General features: G+C 39.3%; 1 protein-coding gene across 3 annotated transcripts in view; it reads left to right on the top strand.

Annotated features, from left to right (window-relative positions):
- PIGN (phosphatidylinositol glycan anchor biosynthesis class N) overlaps nucleotides 1-13,767 on the top strand; it is a 99,247-nt gene that overhangs the window by 21,694 nt on the left and 63,786 nt on the right. For all 3 annotated transcript variants that reach the window (XM_041475998.1, XM_041475996.1, XM_041475997.1), the window contains exons 5-7: nucleotides 2,591-2,697; nucleotides 8,664-8,788; nucleotides 9,999-10,129. In XM_041475998.1, coding sequence (XP_041331932.1) covers nucleotides 2,591-2,697; nucleotides 8,664-8,788; nucleotides 9,999-10,129 — 363 coding nt within the window. The remainder of the gene's footprint in view (nucleotides 1-2,590; nucleotides 2,698-8,663; nucleotides 8,789-9,998; nucleotides 10,130-13,767) is intronic.

Raw genomic sequence — 13,767 nt, 5'->3', positions numbered from 1 at the left:
AACTTTGAGTTTCTCTTCTAGACTTGCCAGGATTTGAGGTATGACCTGAAAAATCCAGCCCTGTACTGTTCTGTCAGTGGTCTGGGTTGGAGTATATTACAATGTCGTGCTGCAAGAGGAGCTGAGACTGTTGCCTCTCTGAGGGGAAGTAGATACTAGTTTGTTACATCCAGATTGCCCTTTGTTTCATGGGTTCCCCTTCTCTTTTTTGGAAGCTTCCAGAAAGGCTAGGGTCATTGTTTTACCTTGAGTATGAAGAAAGGTATCATCAAGATCATGTGAACAGCTGGGACAAACCATTGTCAGGATTATTCTGGACAGACAGACCTCTCCATCTTCTTATTGTTAAGCAATGCAGAATTTCTTTTATCCCTCACATGGCTACATTTGGTGACAGCTCTCTAATGGTCATACACTGTCCTGCTCAGTGTCTGACTGTGTATTCATTCTTTTTTGCCCTCTTTTGTGCCTGCAAAATTTGCTGGCAAATTCTCCTGCTAATCTGGCTTCTGACCCATGACAGACTTGTCAGAGGCACAGCCTGTCCCACTAACAGAGTGAGACATTCACTTTCTGCAGGACCTAAATCTTATTTTAAGAGTGTGATAACTTCATCCCTGATCCTAATATGTGAATATTGGTGCTGAGTGTGAGATATAGTGGCAGAGAAGAGAGCAAAAGCAAGAGGTGGTATCTTGTTTGGGAGTTTTTGGCACCTCCAGTTATTTCCCATAGTGTAATGGCATCATCAAACCCAGCAGAGTACTGTCATTCTAAAAGATATTTCCATCCCTGACTTTCTTCTACTTCTCTATCCATCTTTGCTTCCTCATTCCCAGACTTCAAAAAAGTGTTGGCATACTGTTGCCTGTCCCCTCAAACAATAGAACTAAAATATTTCCTGACGTTTTGCATAGTAAAAGTTCTTACTAAAAAAAAACCCAAACCAAACAAAAAACCAACAAAAAAACTCCCCCCGAAAAAACAACAGAAAAAAAAGAAAAGAAAAGAAACATTTATTTTATAAGCTATGCAGGCACTTTCAAAACCTTCCTGGTATGACTTCCTTTTGCCACCATTTCTTTTTATAGCAGTGCAAGGTTGGGTGGATTGTTTTGTTTTGCTTTGGTAGAAATTAGAAATGGGTGAGTGGTAGATGTGTTCCTTTCTTTTTCTGCAAACTCTGTGCTGTCATTTAGCTTCTTTGGTGTGGCACTTCTCAAGGAAGGACTCCTCAGGTTTGCTGTGACACTGTGATAAACACCACAGCATTCTATCCTCTTAAACTATCAGTCATCCTGGCAATGATGGACAGGACTTATTTCTTCTTTTGAACTCACTTATCCACCAATTGCAATTCCTGCATTCACTTTTAATGCCTGGCGGTATTTTCTTTCTTTTCTTTTAGTCTGAGAACTGCAGTGAGTGTTCTGTGTTATAAGTAATAGTAACATCTCCAGAGGTGCAGGGGAGAGCTGCATCAGGAAATCTGTGCCAGCTTTCATCTTCCTGCATCCCTTTGTGTGGGTTCCCACATAATCTTGGTTCAGCAGCTGCCTTATCCTGGGTTGTTGGTTCTTTCACAAGCCTGGAAGCTTACACAACTGCGTTATATAATTGTGACATACAGCAGATTGGATATATTCTCTCTGGTCATCAACTGATTGAAGAACATTTTCCCCTCTGGGAATTTATATAGTCATAGTATGAATGGCACTCCTGAGCTGTAGCAGCTCTGCCACTGATGGAATTGTTTAATTAAACTTCACCTAGCTTCAAATCGGCTCAGGACTTAGGAAGTTGAATTTCTTGCCAGTCTTTGTCTTCCCCCCAGTCCCTCCCTTCTCTGCTTTGCTCCCTTGACAGTGAGTAGAGAATGGAGTTGCCTTGTCCAGATGCGGTGTTTGCACATCAGTGGCCCTTGTGTTGTACTTTGTGACTGAGCATAGTCGAGTAGTTCTCCCTTTTCTGTTTTGGATGCTTCTTTTAAAGATACAGACTTTGAATATCTTCTCCCTGAAGTTGTCCACTGGGCCTTTGGTGACAGTAACTCAAATACAGTAACCGTCCTGTTGCCTTTGTTATATGTGATATGTTTTCCTGTGGAAGAGACCTCATGGATAAGGCATTATCTTGTATATTCAGTTGAACTACCAAAAGCTGAGCATATTTTTCTTAAACAGCCTGCCCCCAAAACACTTGTTAAATAAGACTATGAATATGTATCTTCCTTGGTTAGAAGTTTACCCATTAAATTCTTTGTTTCAAAACCAAATTCTGTTTAATTTGCTTAAACTGGGATTTGGTTTTCTCCTATCTGCTTTTCCACATTTTACTTCCTTGCCTGAGCATACTGGATAACATTGTTCTTCATTCCTCTGAGGTGCTGATAAGCTAATGAGGTAAAATGTTATCCAGGCTTCCAAAAAGGATTAATTATGGGAAAGCTTAAAATAAGGATAAAATTTCTTTGACTTGTTTCAGGATCATCATTTTTGGTAGGTTTCTACTCCTGTGCATGAAAGTATTTTTGGCTATGAGAAACGCAAAAAATCTCATGTCTTGTGTGCTGTCGATATTGTTGTTGCAGGTGCTACTGGAGATCATGTTTATACATTTTGTTATGCAGCAGAAAGTGAAGACTTTGGAGCAGAAGATGCAGCCAAGCTTGACATATGGGTTTTTGATCATGTTAAGGTAAGCAGAGAATCTTGTTATGCTACCTGTTTATAAAAAGCACAGTTGCATGTTAAATTTATCACAGAACCTGTTAACACTGTATCAGAGATCTAGAAAGTAAGAAAGTTTTGAAAGACCTATCACTTGGGGTCATAAGTAAAAATTTCTTGAGGCAACTTTCATGACAAGTGTAATAGATTCTTAAAGGAAGTATTTGTCATTCAATTCAATGCTAATTAAAAAATTAATACTAATAAAAGTTCCCTATAAAAACATTCTTGGCTTTGTTTTGTTTGCCTATAATGTGAAACTCATCTTGGAGTACTATAGACCCTTTAAGATCTTGACTGCAATTAGTTAGGGATTTTGTAACAGCTGTTGCAGCATGATAGAAATGATAAGTCTTTGTTATGAAAGCAAAATAAGCAATATTATGGACTTATTTTTTGTCAAGCTGTGTCGCTTTTCCTGATAGATGTAGCTGGCTTCTGATTTTCTGCTGTGGCTCACACAGTGCTGTGGCTGCCAGAGCAGGCACAGTTTGTTTTGGGGGACAGGGTGGGAGGTGGAGGTGGCTTAGGACCCGGAGCTGTGCAATTTGTTGCTGTGGTGCTCTGCTCAGCTGGCTTGGGTCTGTGCTGTTTTGTGACTGTTGTTTGCTGTGACACTCTCACTGTGTTAGTACTCCAAGGCACATGATTTCTGATTATTTGTTAATTCCTTTATTTATGTTATTCCATGCTGCCTCATTTGTTCTGGATTAAGAAATTCTGGCATTGGTGTATAAATATCTGTATCACTGAAGCAATTAAGTGAGTTACTTTCTGGATCTCATAATGATGGTAATGGAGTTTGAGACTTAAAACTTTTTTTCACAAGATCTCTGGACTGTATGCATTAGTATAACTAACCAGCATAAATCAAATCAAACAAAAAACAAAATAAATCAATAAACCAAATCATCATCTATTTAGAAAGTGAAAGGTAGTTCTACTTTAAACAGTGACATAGGGTGGAAAAGTTCATTATAGTTTGCTAATTTTCAAAGGAAGTGATTTTCTTAGTTTGCAGGTGAAAAGATGTTTTTTCTAAGTGCCATCATTTCCCTGAATGTGCACTTGTGCCATGTTGTGTGTTGTAATGCATATGAATAATACAAATCAAATGAGGCTGTCAGTTACACTTCAGTAGCTGTTGTCATAAAGTTGCAGCCTGCTGTCATTTGAGGCTGCACAAGTAGATGAGGGTGGTACTACCTTTCTTTTGCTTCAGAACACCTAATGGCATTTATCCTTTCAAGCTATAATATGTTTAAAATATATGTCATTACTGATTACTTTTTCCTTGGAGCCAGCACCATTATTTTTAAGACTTATTTTACCCATCTAAATTCCCTGCTGTGGATGGATAGGACTTGATTGACTGGCATAAGCCACACATTCCATTAATCATCTCTTCAACTACACATCAACAATTGCTTCAGGAGAGTGAAACTTGAGGCTTACTGAAACCAAGGTCACTCTTCTATTATAGCTCAAACAACTTTCAGCTGTGGTTGTGAGATTATATATAAGTAGGAATGACAGTATGCTGGAATCTGCTTTGCCTACTTTCTTTTGTCCTTCTTTGTATTTTATCTCCAGTATTTAACAATATATTGTTTAATTCATATGTTGGCCAACATGGTCACTGGATTTCTTCCTCTTTAGGAAGCAAAAACCACCAAATGTACTTCCTCTCTACTCTGCAGTCCACAGGTCCCAAGCATTGTGAGGGTCACTTGTGTCTTTCTCTGCCCCAAAAAATGATGGGGTTAAAATGAAGAATGGCAAACTTATGTTTGGGCTGCTAGTGCTGGCACTCTGAAATTGCTTGTTCTCTTTCAAAGTGCTAACTAACAGTAACTTACCATCAGAACATGGTAAACTCTTAACTACTTTTTATTTGTATCTATGCTTAAATCATGAGCAGAAGAAAAATGTATGACACTTGATAGTTCTTGTCCTGTCTCCTCATGTCACAAGGTGATTGTAACCCTTTCTTGGGACAGAAAATACACCATGGACTAGACTTTGTGGGATTTTTTATCTACAGCAGTGTGAAAATTCAGCAATATTAAAATGCAGTAGTAACTTGGGACTGGTTTGGAGTTCCAGATGGGCATGGAGTTGATGGACTGTGGTTTCTTTCTGGTTTTTGGATTGTTTGGAGCTTCTTTTGGTGTGTTTGTGTTTTTTGTTGTTTTTTTTTTTTTTTTTTAAGAAGCCGGCAGAATAATTAAGGACTGGAGTTTAATCACTGAAATGTGGCTCTGTGACTCTCAGTAAAATAACTTCTACCAAAATCCTAGTTTGAGTCTGTGCTAAGAAACTAAGGAGCAAAATACGTGAGTCTAGATTAACTAATGGGGAAAAAAGATCATGTTGATGCATTTCTGATTTTTGAAAATATTTAGTGGAAAATAGTTTTGGAAGATTCAACTTTTTTTTTTTTTTTTTTTTTTTTTTTTTTTTTTAGGGTAAAAAGTTTAAAATTCCAGGAACTCAGACTTGGACATGAGTTCCAGTAATGGCTTAACCACAATTTATTATGATCAAAGGATAGGATATTCATTTAATGTCTTCTCACTGAAAAGGACATGTAGATACAGATGGCAAAAAATTGTGGGTTTTTTCCTTTATTCTTTTCTCATTTTGAACACAGTATTCCATTCTTCCTTTGTCTGCTTTCTGCTGGAGAAAGGCCACCCAAGCCTTCAGACTGTCCCTTCTGTGCGGGGTGGTGGATGGAGTCCAGAACTGAATTATGTTAAACTTTGAAGCTCTGCAGACAGTGCTGTGACTGGATGTTGATTTCAATACAGATAGCTCTGCTCTAATTAGCAATGCAATGGTTTTATGATTCATTTAAAATGTGTTAGTGTCTTGTGCATGATCATGCTCAAGGGATCCAAACCTGGCATATATGTTGGTCCTGCCTTTGTACTTTGTTTTACATCTGAAAACTGGCATAACTATTTAAACTCTCCCATCAGCACAAATCAGTGTGCATGGCTTTAAGCAGCCAATTAAATTAACTTGTCCTAGATTAAGGAGCTTTGTGAAAGGGAAAAGTTTGGTCTCTCTAGTACATGCAGTCAGCAGCAGTTTATCAGCTCTACTAAAGAATCATGCTTCCATGGAAGACACTGTTTGAGGAAACAAAGTCCCAAATTACTTAGATGTTCAACACTTTCAAGTTCATATTTTGTTCAGACGCCTGTAAATAATTTTTTAGACCTTATAAGTAGTCTTTATTTCTTCTTTGCTTTCTCCCATCGGAGGGGGAAGGTGATTAGATGAAGATTTCACATAGTTAAAACTAAAATTCTGTTGTAGTAGTTTACTTAGTTTTACATTATAATTAAATTCACAGCTTGCTGTAAATGTTGTAATGGGGAACTTTGTGCTCATCTCATTCAGTTGCATATCAGTTATAACCAGTGCATTATTTTGTTGTTAGTTGGAAGAAAATCAAACAAAAGTTGCCAGAATCATTTAAAAAGCAAGGTGAAAGAAAGCTGTGGTCATCTTGAGTCCAGCTCTCTTCATGAAGGAGGTTCAGTTAGAGCAGTGTGCCCAGTCAAATTTTTACCGTCTCCAAGGGCAAACCTTCTAAGCAGCTGTGCCAATATCTGGCTATAGTTATGGTTTACCAAATAATTTTTAAGTCTCTGTGTCTTACTGCAATTTTCCACTTTCCAAATTGTGAGTTTCCCCCTGTGTCATCTCTGAGGCCCTCTGATCAGTCTGGCTCAATCAGAGGATGGAGATTCCCTTCACCCTCATGGCAGATGGTTTTATACAGCAATGGGACCTCTCCTTAGCTGCTTTTTCTTGAGGCTGGAAAAACTGAGTGCTCTCAGCCTCTTAGTTGATTACTGCTGTCCCTGAAACTTCTTGGTGAGTTTCAGCTTGCATATACAGTGGAGGCAATATTACTGAATAGAGGAAATAAAAGGGAAGCAAGAATAAAAAAGAACGGGATGAGAAGATAGTTAGAATAGAGTGATGGGTTGAAAACTAGAGGTAGGACTTGAGTTTTGTGAACACTGAGTACCAAAAAGAAGAGTCATTTAGCAGGCTATGTGGAGATACAAGGATGCTTCTGAGCAAATAGTTCAGTGGCATCCAGAGCAAGGTGAAGTGATTTTTGCCCTTGATGTGTTTGGTACCTGCTTGCTAACTCACCACCTTTATCAGCCATCAATCCAGGTGAGTTTTCTGTTGGTTTTTGGGATTTTTTTTTCAGTAAACCATTTTTGTTCAAGTTTCATGGGATAAAGTTTGCTGTTTGCTCTGGGAAAAGACGTCACATCTTAGGTTGCACTAATCTTCCTTTTGTCTTCTTGTTTGTAATTGGCCAGGATTTGGGCAAACTTTTCTGGCTGCTGCTGCTTTGGCTTATGAGGTGGATGGGACTGGGGAAGTGGGATGCTTTTGCTGTATCATGGGGGCTTGTCTGGTGGGAGAGGAGCTCAGGCCTTGCCTTCCTCTGAATGATTTCTTTTGCTTAATCATTCTATGATAGAAAAACATATGCCTTCTAATATTGATCTGCATTTTAAGATTTAATTTTGGGAGTTTTCCTGTTTGTCTGTTTTGATATGCTTTGTTTTGATTTCCTGTTATTTAATTAAAGTTAAGGAAACAGTTTTATTGTATGCTGCAAATTACTGGTGTGCTCTGGAAAGCTTCTTCAGTCTGTGGTCAAATATGTGCAGGTGGGCGGATCTCTGTGGGAAATGAAAATCTCCTTTAAAATAATTACATTGCTATTTAATGTAATCGGATTTTTTTTCTTGTATCTTTATTTAAAATATCTCTGGACTTTGGTCACGATTTTGTTTGGACAAGAGCTGAAGCTGAGAGCATGCAAATATTAGTCCATGCGGCTTGTGTGTACTCAGGGAGTTAGAAAAGTGGAATTGCATACTGCCATGGTTTCCTGGCACAGCTCACTGTGATATCCTTACTGCCACTTTAGTCTTCCCCTGGGTACAGTGACTTTTGTTTATACAAGGTATGAGCTTTAGATTTTAAGAGCTCCATCACTATCACAGCTGTGTGGTGGACTCCCCCGTCCTTCGGTGGCAGAAATGTTTCCCTGCCTCTACCAGCATTTTCCCTGGACTCCTGCATGAAGTTCAAAGACACTCTCACTTATGTTAGTGTACTGAAAGGTTCTCTAGATGCTTTTTGAACTAAGATCCTTCCTAACTTTCCTTGGGTGGTGCTGTTACTGAGGAGCTGATGCTGGAATCGCTGTCTGCCTGCATTTTGCATTGATGCAGCGTGGCTGGTCTAACACAGAATAGCTGTGTCAAGACTCATTCAGTCCAAGGGGAAAATTCTCCCCTGGCATCTGCCTCAGGGATGCTTAAGTAGGACATGTGCAAGGCAGATGTATGTTCTGTAGTTCATGTATTTGCAAAGCATGTCGTGTTTTGTTCTGTTTTTATTTAGTTTCTGCAAACAAATTGTAGCTTGGTACCTCAGTCCTGCAGAACTTGCTTCCAAAGCAAGGATGTTGAGATCTTTGCTTCCAATTTAAAGTCAGTAAATCAATAGAAATGTAAGCCATAATGGTTCATCAGTTTGTTTATACAGGAGGCAAAGAAGGGTTGATGTATTTTTGCCTACGCAAACTCAAAAAACCCCTGTATGAAACCAAACCAACAAATTAAAAACCCAACAAAAAAGCCCCCCAGACAACAAAAGAACACTTCAATGTTAATGTTGTCTTAGATTAGCTGAAAATTTGGAATGACCTTACTGATAGTGGGTGTCCTCCAAGCTGTAAATTGGGAAGTCATTATTTTTTCTCTTTTTAAACTCTAATAACTACTAGTATTTTGATACAGAAACAGCAGTTTTAGTTCTAATAAGATGCTTATCTTCTTCCATTTTACTCAAATTAATGTATTAATGGCTTATTCCATACAGAGCTTCTTTAATTCTTCCAGAAGCAATCAAACATTGTTCTCTGCTCTGAATGAAGAGAAAGTGGTTCTGTTCCTGCATTTGCTAGGCATTGACACCAATGGACATGCTCATCGGCCAAACTCGAGGTAATTGAGATATTAAGCATATTTTTATTACTCCTTTTAAATGCATATAGTGACTTTTTTAACAGTGCAATTTATTAAGGCAGAAACAAGAGTTGTAGTATTGGGGGTCATATATGTTACCATGTTCTGAATGTTTGGGGTTATTTTGTTTTTTAAGGCCCTGTCTATAGAAATGACAGATTTTTGCTCTGTATAGTATGTCGGGTTATATTCCTGTGTTCAGATCTGATTTTTAGCAATTTTCTTAGTTGCAGCCAATACATAATCTAGAGGATATGTAGGAAATGCAGTTATAAATATAAAATGGGTACAGTCTTCAGATACCCCACTGCTGAACTGATATCATTGAGTTTGTAGACAACAGTAAGCTCAGCAGTAATGGAAAATTTCAGCATTATGTTTTGGCTTTCCTTATTACACTTAAAAAAAGAGAAGAGTTCAGATTAACAGTTTGCATCACCAATTCCTCTTGAAGTGTGTTATTCTGTGTGAACTTTGTTTTAATTTCTTCACATCCTGCTTTGCAGGATTTTGTCTTGATCCTTGCATACTTTTAAAATTCTCTGATTTCCTGCATCATTCTGAAGTTCATACTTGCTGTATGTCTAATGCTCATTTATTATAATTTTTTTAAAGACAGAGTTTTAAAACTGACTTTATTAACAGATAGGAAATTAGTTGCCTGAAAGTCAGTCATGGTCAATCACTTCTTCTAAAAATATGCAGATTTTTTATTTAGCCTCTATTCCAGAAAACTAGAGTCTATCCTGATCTATGAATCATCTCAAAACACTGCTTGGTGAGATCTTTCTTTGCCATTTAATTACCAGCTTAAAGTAATTTTTGCAACTTACCATTTAAGGTGTTTGAATTTTCCAGAATTCCTTAGTTTTGGCATTCTGCTTAACTTGCCTGGCAGCTGTGAGTAGTAAAATTATAGTCTAATATCAAGGACAGGTCAGATTTGAAGTATAAATCCATTTGAAACTGTGGTTTCAGTAACCTTCAAACTGTGCTGCAATGATTTAATATTCAGTAAGACTCAGAGGAGGAGAGGTTTTGCATCTAGGAAGCCTTTTGTTAGCTTGATGTTCAGTTGAGGTTAAAGCTGTCTGTACTCCAAGGACTGGGCTTTATGACCGTGAATAACTTGCTTTATACCAAGTGTGAGAGCCACCTGAAATATAACATTTTTTTCCTATTTTTCAAGGGAATACCAGGAGAATATTAAACAAGTTGATGAGGGTGTGAAAGAAATTGCTTCATTGATTGACAATTTTTATGGAAATGATGGAAAGACTGCGTTTATTTTGACTTCTGACCATGGAATGACAGATTGGGGTGAGTCTTTTTAAATATTGAGTCAGTTGAATTTATGGGCATCTGGTGTGTGATTAGAGAGTTCTGTCCCATGAGAAGCTTTGGAACCCCTGCTTTGATTTGGTATCCTAAGTGTTGCTTGTGTTTGAAAATCCATGCAAATTGCTGTGACAGCTGCATTCCATGTCTGTACAGAAAAAAAGACACTAAGTTAAAGCTTTATTTCCTCAGTGACTGCTAGTAGAGATAGAAAGATTGCTGCAGAAAACCACCTCAGGCAGGAGGAGATGGTGTTATTTGGCTGCCAACAGCAAATTTGGTGTTGTTCCAGCCCCTCTGGGAGATACAGTTCTCACTTCGGTGCTCTAAAGCACCTGGAAAAGGTGGGAAATCCGTCCAGGAGCCGGTGAAAAACTGTGCAGGGAGAGGTTTTGTGAGGGCTGCAGAATCTTTTTGCTTATTTTGTCCTTTTAAACACAGCAGAAAGGAAGGGACTGCTCTGTGATCTTCATAGCAGAGGCTGGTGCTGGAGACAGGTGAAGGAGCTGAGAGTACAGAGAGGAGAGTGAGGCAGGGGCCAACTGTGCTGATACCCACAGAGGAGACTTGTGAAGGGTATGGCCACAGTGGCCAAATGCTTTGAGGGCAGATGAGAAAAGTTTGCAGTGTTAAGTTCATTTAGACGTTTTTCCCTAATTCTTTCTTCTTTCAAGCATCTTAAGAACACTCCTGTCCTTGTGTGCAGCCAGTGAAAAGGATCTCTTCCAATGCTGTGTGTTTGCAGCTACTAACTATACTTTTGAATCAAGGCATGGTTCTTGTTTGCAGCTACTAACTAGGATACGTTTGACTCATGCTCCAGGCGTGGTCATGGCAAAACAACAGTCAGCATCTTTCTGTGTGTGAAATCCTAAATTTTTTCAACTGAAGGGCTGCAGATTTTTTTCTGTCATCAGAGATAACAAAAATATTAGTATACTTATCCAATCAGCCTAATTACCATCGTTCATTTGCGAAAGAGTCGCTTTTGAATAATATTTATTGTTGAGCTGACTGCGTCTTGCAGTAAATTTTTAATTCTGATAATTTCTTGAAAAATACAAAAAATATATTTCATAATTTTTTATAAGGAAGGGGTGTATATATATATTTATATGTATTTATTTATTTATATGATCATAGGGATCTTAGGAGGTCCAACCACCTGCTCAAGGCAGAGGCAGGCTTAGCTTTTGAATCAGACAGAGATGCCAGGGCTTTATTCAGGAGAGCCCTTAAAACCTCAAAGGGATAGAGCCTATGCAACCCTTTTGGGCAGGCTGTTCTGCTGCTTGCCTGCCCTCGTGGAGGGGGAAAGGTTTTCTTTATCTGCAATCTGAGCTTTCTTTGTGTCAAATTATGGCTGTTCTGTCGTGCTCCCACTGTGCACCACAGTGACACTGCGGCTCCATCCTCTCTCAAGCCCCCTCCCAGCAGGGCACAGGCAGGCTGCCCTGCTGTGTTCTCCCCAAAGCTATTTCTTCTCCAGGCTGAACAAGCCCCAGTCCCTCAGCTGCTTCTCACAGGGCAAGTGCTCCTCACTGAGACCGTTCCAGATGATGGGTGTCTTTCTGGTACCAGAGGAGCCCAAAACTGGATCCAGTGTCTGGAGGTTGTCTCACAGGTACTGAAGAGAGCAATCCTTTCTCTGTACCATTCTCCTGTTAACACTGCCTGTGGTGCTGTTGGCCTTCCTCGCTGCCAGAGTGAGCTGCAGGGGTGTTCTCAGTATGCACTGGATCCTTTAGAGGGGGAATAAAGGTGTTAGGAGTAACTTCTTCAGGCTTTGAGAACCACAGGTCTGTCATAGTTTTCCATCATCTCTGTCTTGAAGGAAAAGCTTGATCTTGTGCCAGAAATGTTAATAACTTTCAAGTTCACTTCAGAAAATCCAAGAGCAAACCCAGAGGTTCTGCTCAGGCCCATTGTGAGCTGTCTGAAGGGTAGTTCAGGGGTTTTAATTTGAGCTGGTTGGTAGTATCAGCCCCTGCTGCAGCTTTTCAGTGGTTATTTGCAGAATGGCTTGTGCACCAGTTCTAAAACAAATGAAACATTGGAAGGATAGGGGGGGGGCTATTAGGGAAAATAACAGGATCTGAATTAGACATGGTCAAAGACGCTGTGGTTGCTGGCAAAAGCCAATGAAGTCACTTGCTTCTCAGTCTGACCCCATGGTTTTGCTTTAAATTGATGACAGATGGAACTGCTGACCACCAACACAGGGCATTCCATACCCACCCTCACCTTGGCCCCTTGTTCCTGCTGCCATCCTGGCACAAGTACCTATGTGGTGTGCTGGTCTGTGGAACAGACAGCTAAAAAAAGCACCCTTTCTCCCCCTTTTCCCTGAAAAAGTCTATTTGGAGAGTGCTGGACGTAGAACCTGGAACTGAATCAGCTGAAAATAATTATTTTTCGTCCCCTCTTGTTATTTAGATCAGAACTGAAACAGTTCTTTATAACAGGGAGGGAGTGGGTAAAGCTGCCTCTCTCAGCTCTATCTGCCTTAAAGTATTCATAGAGGCAGAATCTCAGTGAAATGCTGATGGAGCTTGTGGCTTGGCTAAAATGTAAACTCACCATAATATCACTTTTCCTCCTGCAGTAATAAGAATATAACTGATATAAGAAATAATCCCTGGTCCATGGAAGATACAGGAAGTGCTCTCTCCATAAGCTCTTTTTCCAAAGTTTTTCAAAGAAGAGCAGTTGTTGCTGTTTTTGAGCCCAAAGAGTGCCCACCAAGAAAAATCAGAAATCTAATTCCCAGAGCAGTGTGTTCTTAAGCTTTGGGCTATTTAAAGTAAGCAAAGTTGGCTCTTCAGCTGTGCCACTTTCTATTTTAAGGGCAGAATTAGGTATGATGTTGGGAATAGCCTTGAGGTTGCACAACAGTGTGCTTTGTCTGTCCTTTGTATTTATTAAAATCTATATTTATAGACAGGGAAGAGCATGTGTCTGTGCAAATGTGTAATCTTGTAGCCCATGCAGGGACCCACACAGGCCTTTTATAACTAGCCCTTCCCTTTGAGGCTGGGTTATCTCACTGCTCTGGTACCTTACCCACTGGGTTCAATGACCAGCATTTCTTTCAAGCTTCTGTGGCTCGTGCTTCAGTACAACTGCTGCTGAGATGTCATAGTTTTCAACCTTCCTGCTTTTGGTAGCTGATATGTTAAGCTGCAAGGAATCTGTTTCCCCAAGGAAGAAAGTAACGTTTTACCAATTTTTAAACAATGTGCTACTAGACTTTAAAACCTTAAAAATGAACTTCTATCACTGTTGGAAGGATGACAGTTGCCATGCATATTGCTTCCTGGTTTTGAAGTGGAAGTATAATTCTTATTCAGAGGTCAGTTCTATATGTTTTTTTTTTTTCACCTGTGCCTAATGTTGCTGAAATCAGGCATTCCTGGTTTCACCGAGATGCTCAGGACAAGCACATGTACATGTTTTGAGCTGGCAACTCTTCTATAGGTTGAGGCTTTAAAAATACTATGGCTTTATTTTTTGTATGTTAAAAATTTGTGAGTTTTAATAGAAAAAGTTCTATCTATTTAGTCTTGACTTAACTGCTACCGATTTCCCAACTTGAAACTTTAATTTAGCCCTTGTGGTTA

This window comes from Pyrgilauda ruficollis, unplaced genomic scaffold, assembly GCF_017590135.1.
Source record: "Pyrgilauda ruficollis isolate IOZ18807 unplaced genomic scaffold, ASM1759013v1 scaffold37, whole genome shotgun sequence".
Lineage (NCBI taxonomy): Eukaryota > Metazoa > Chordata > Aves > Passeriformes > Passeridae > Pyrgilauda > Pyrgilauda ruficollis.
The sequence above is the reverse complement of the archived record's forward strand: the minus strand, read 5'-3'. Positions and strand labels throughout refer to the sequence as shown.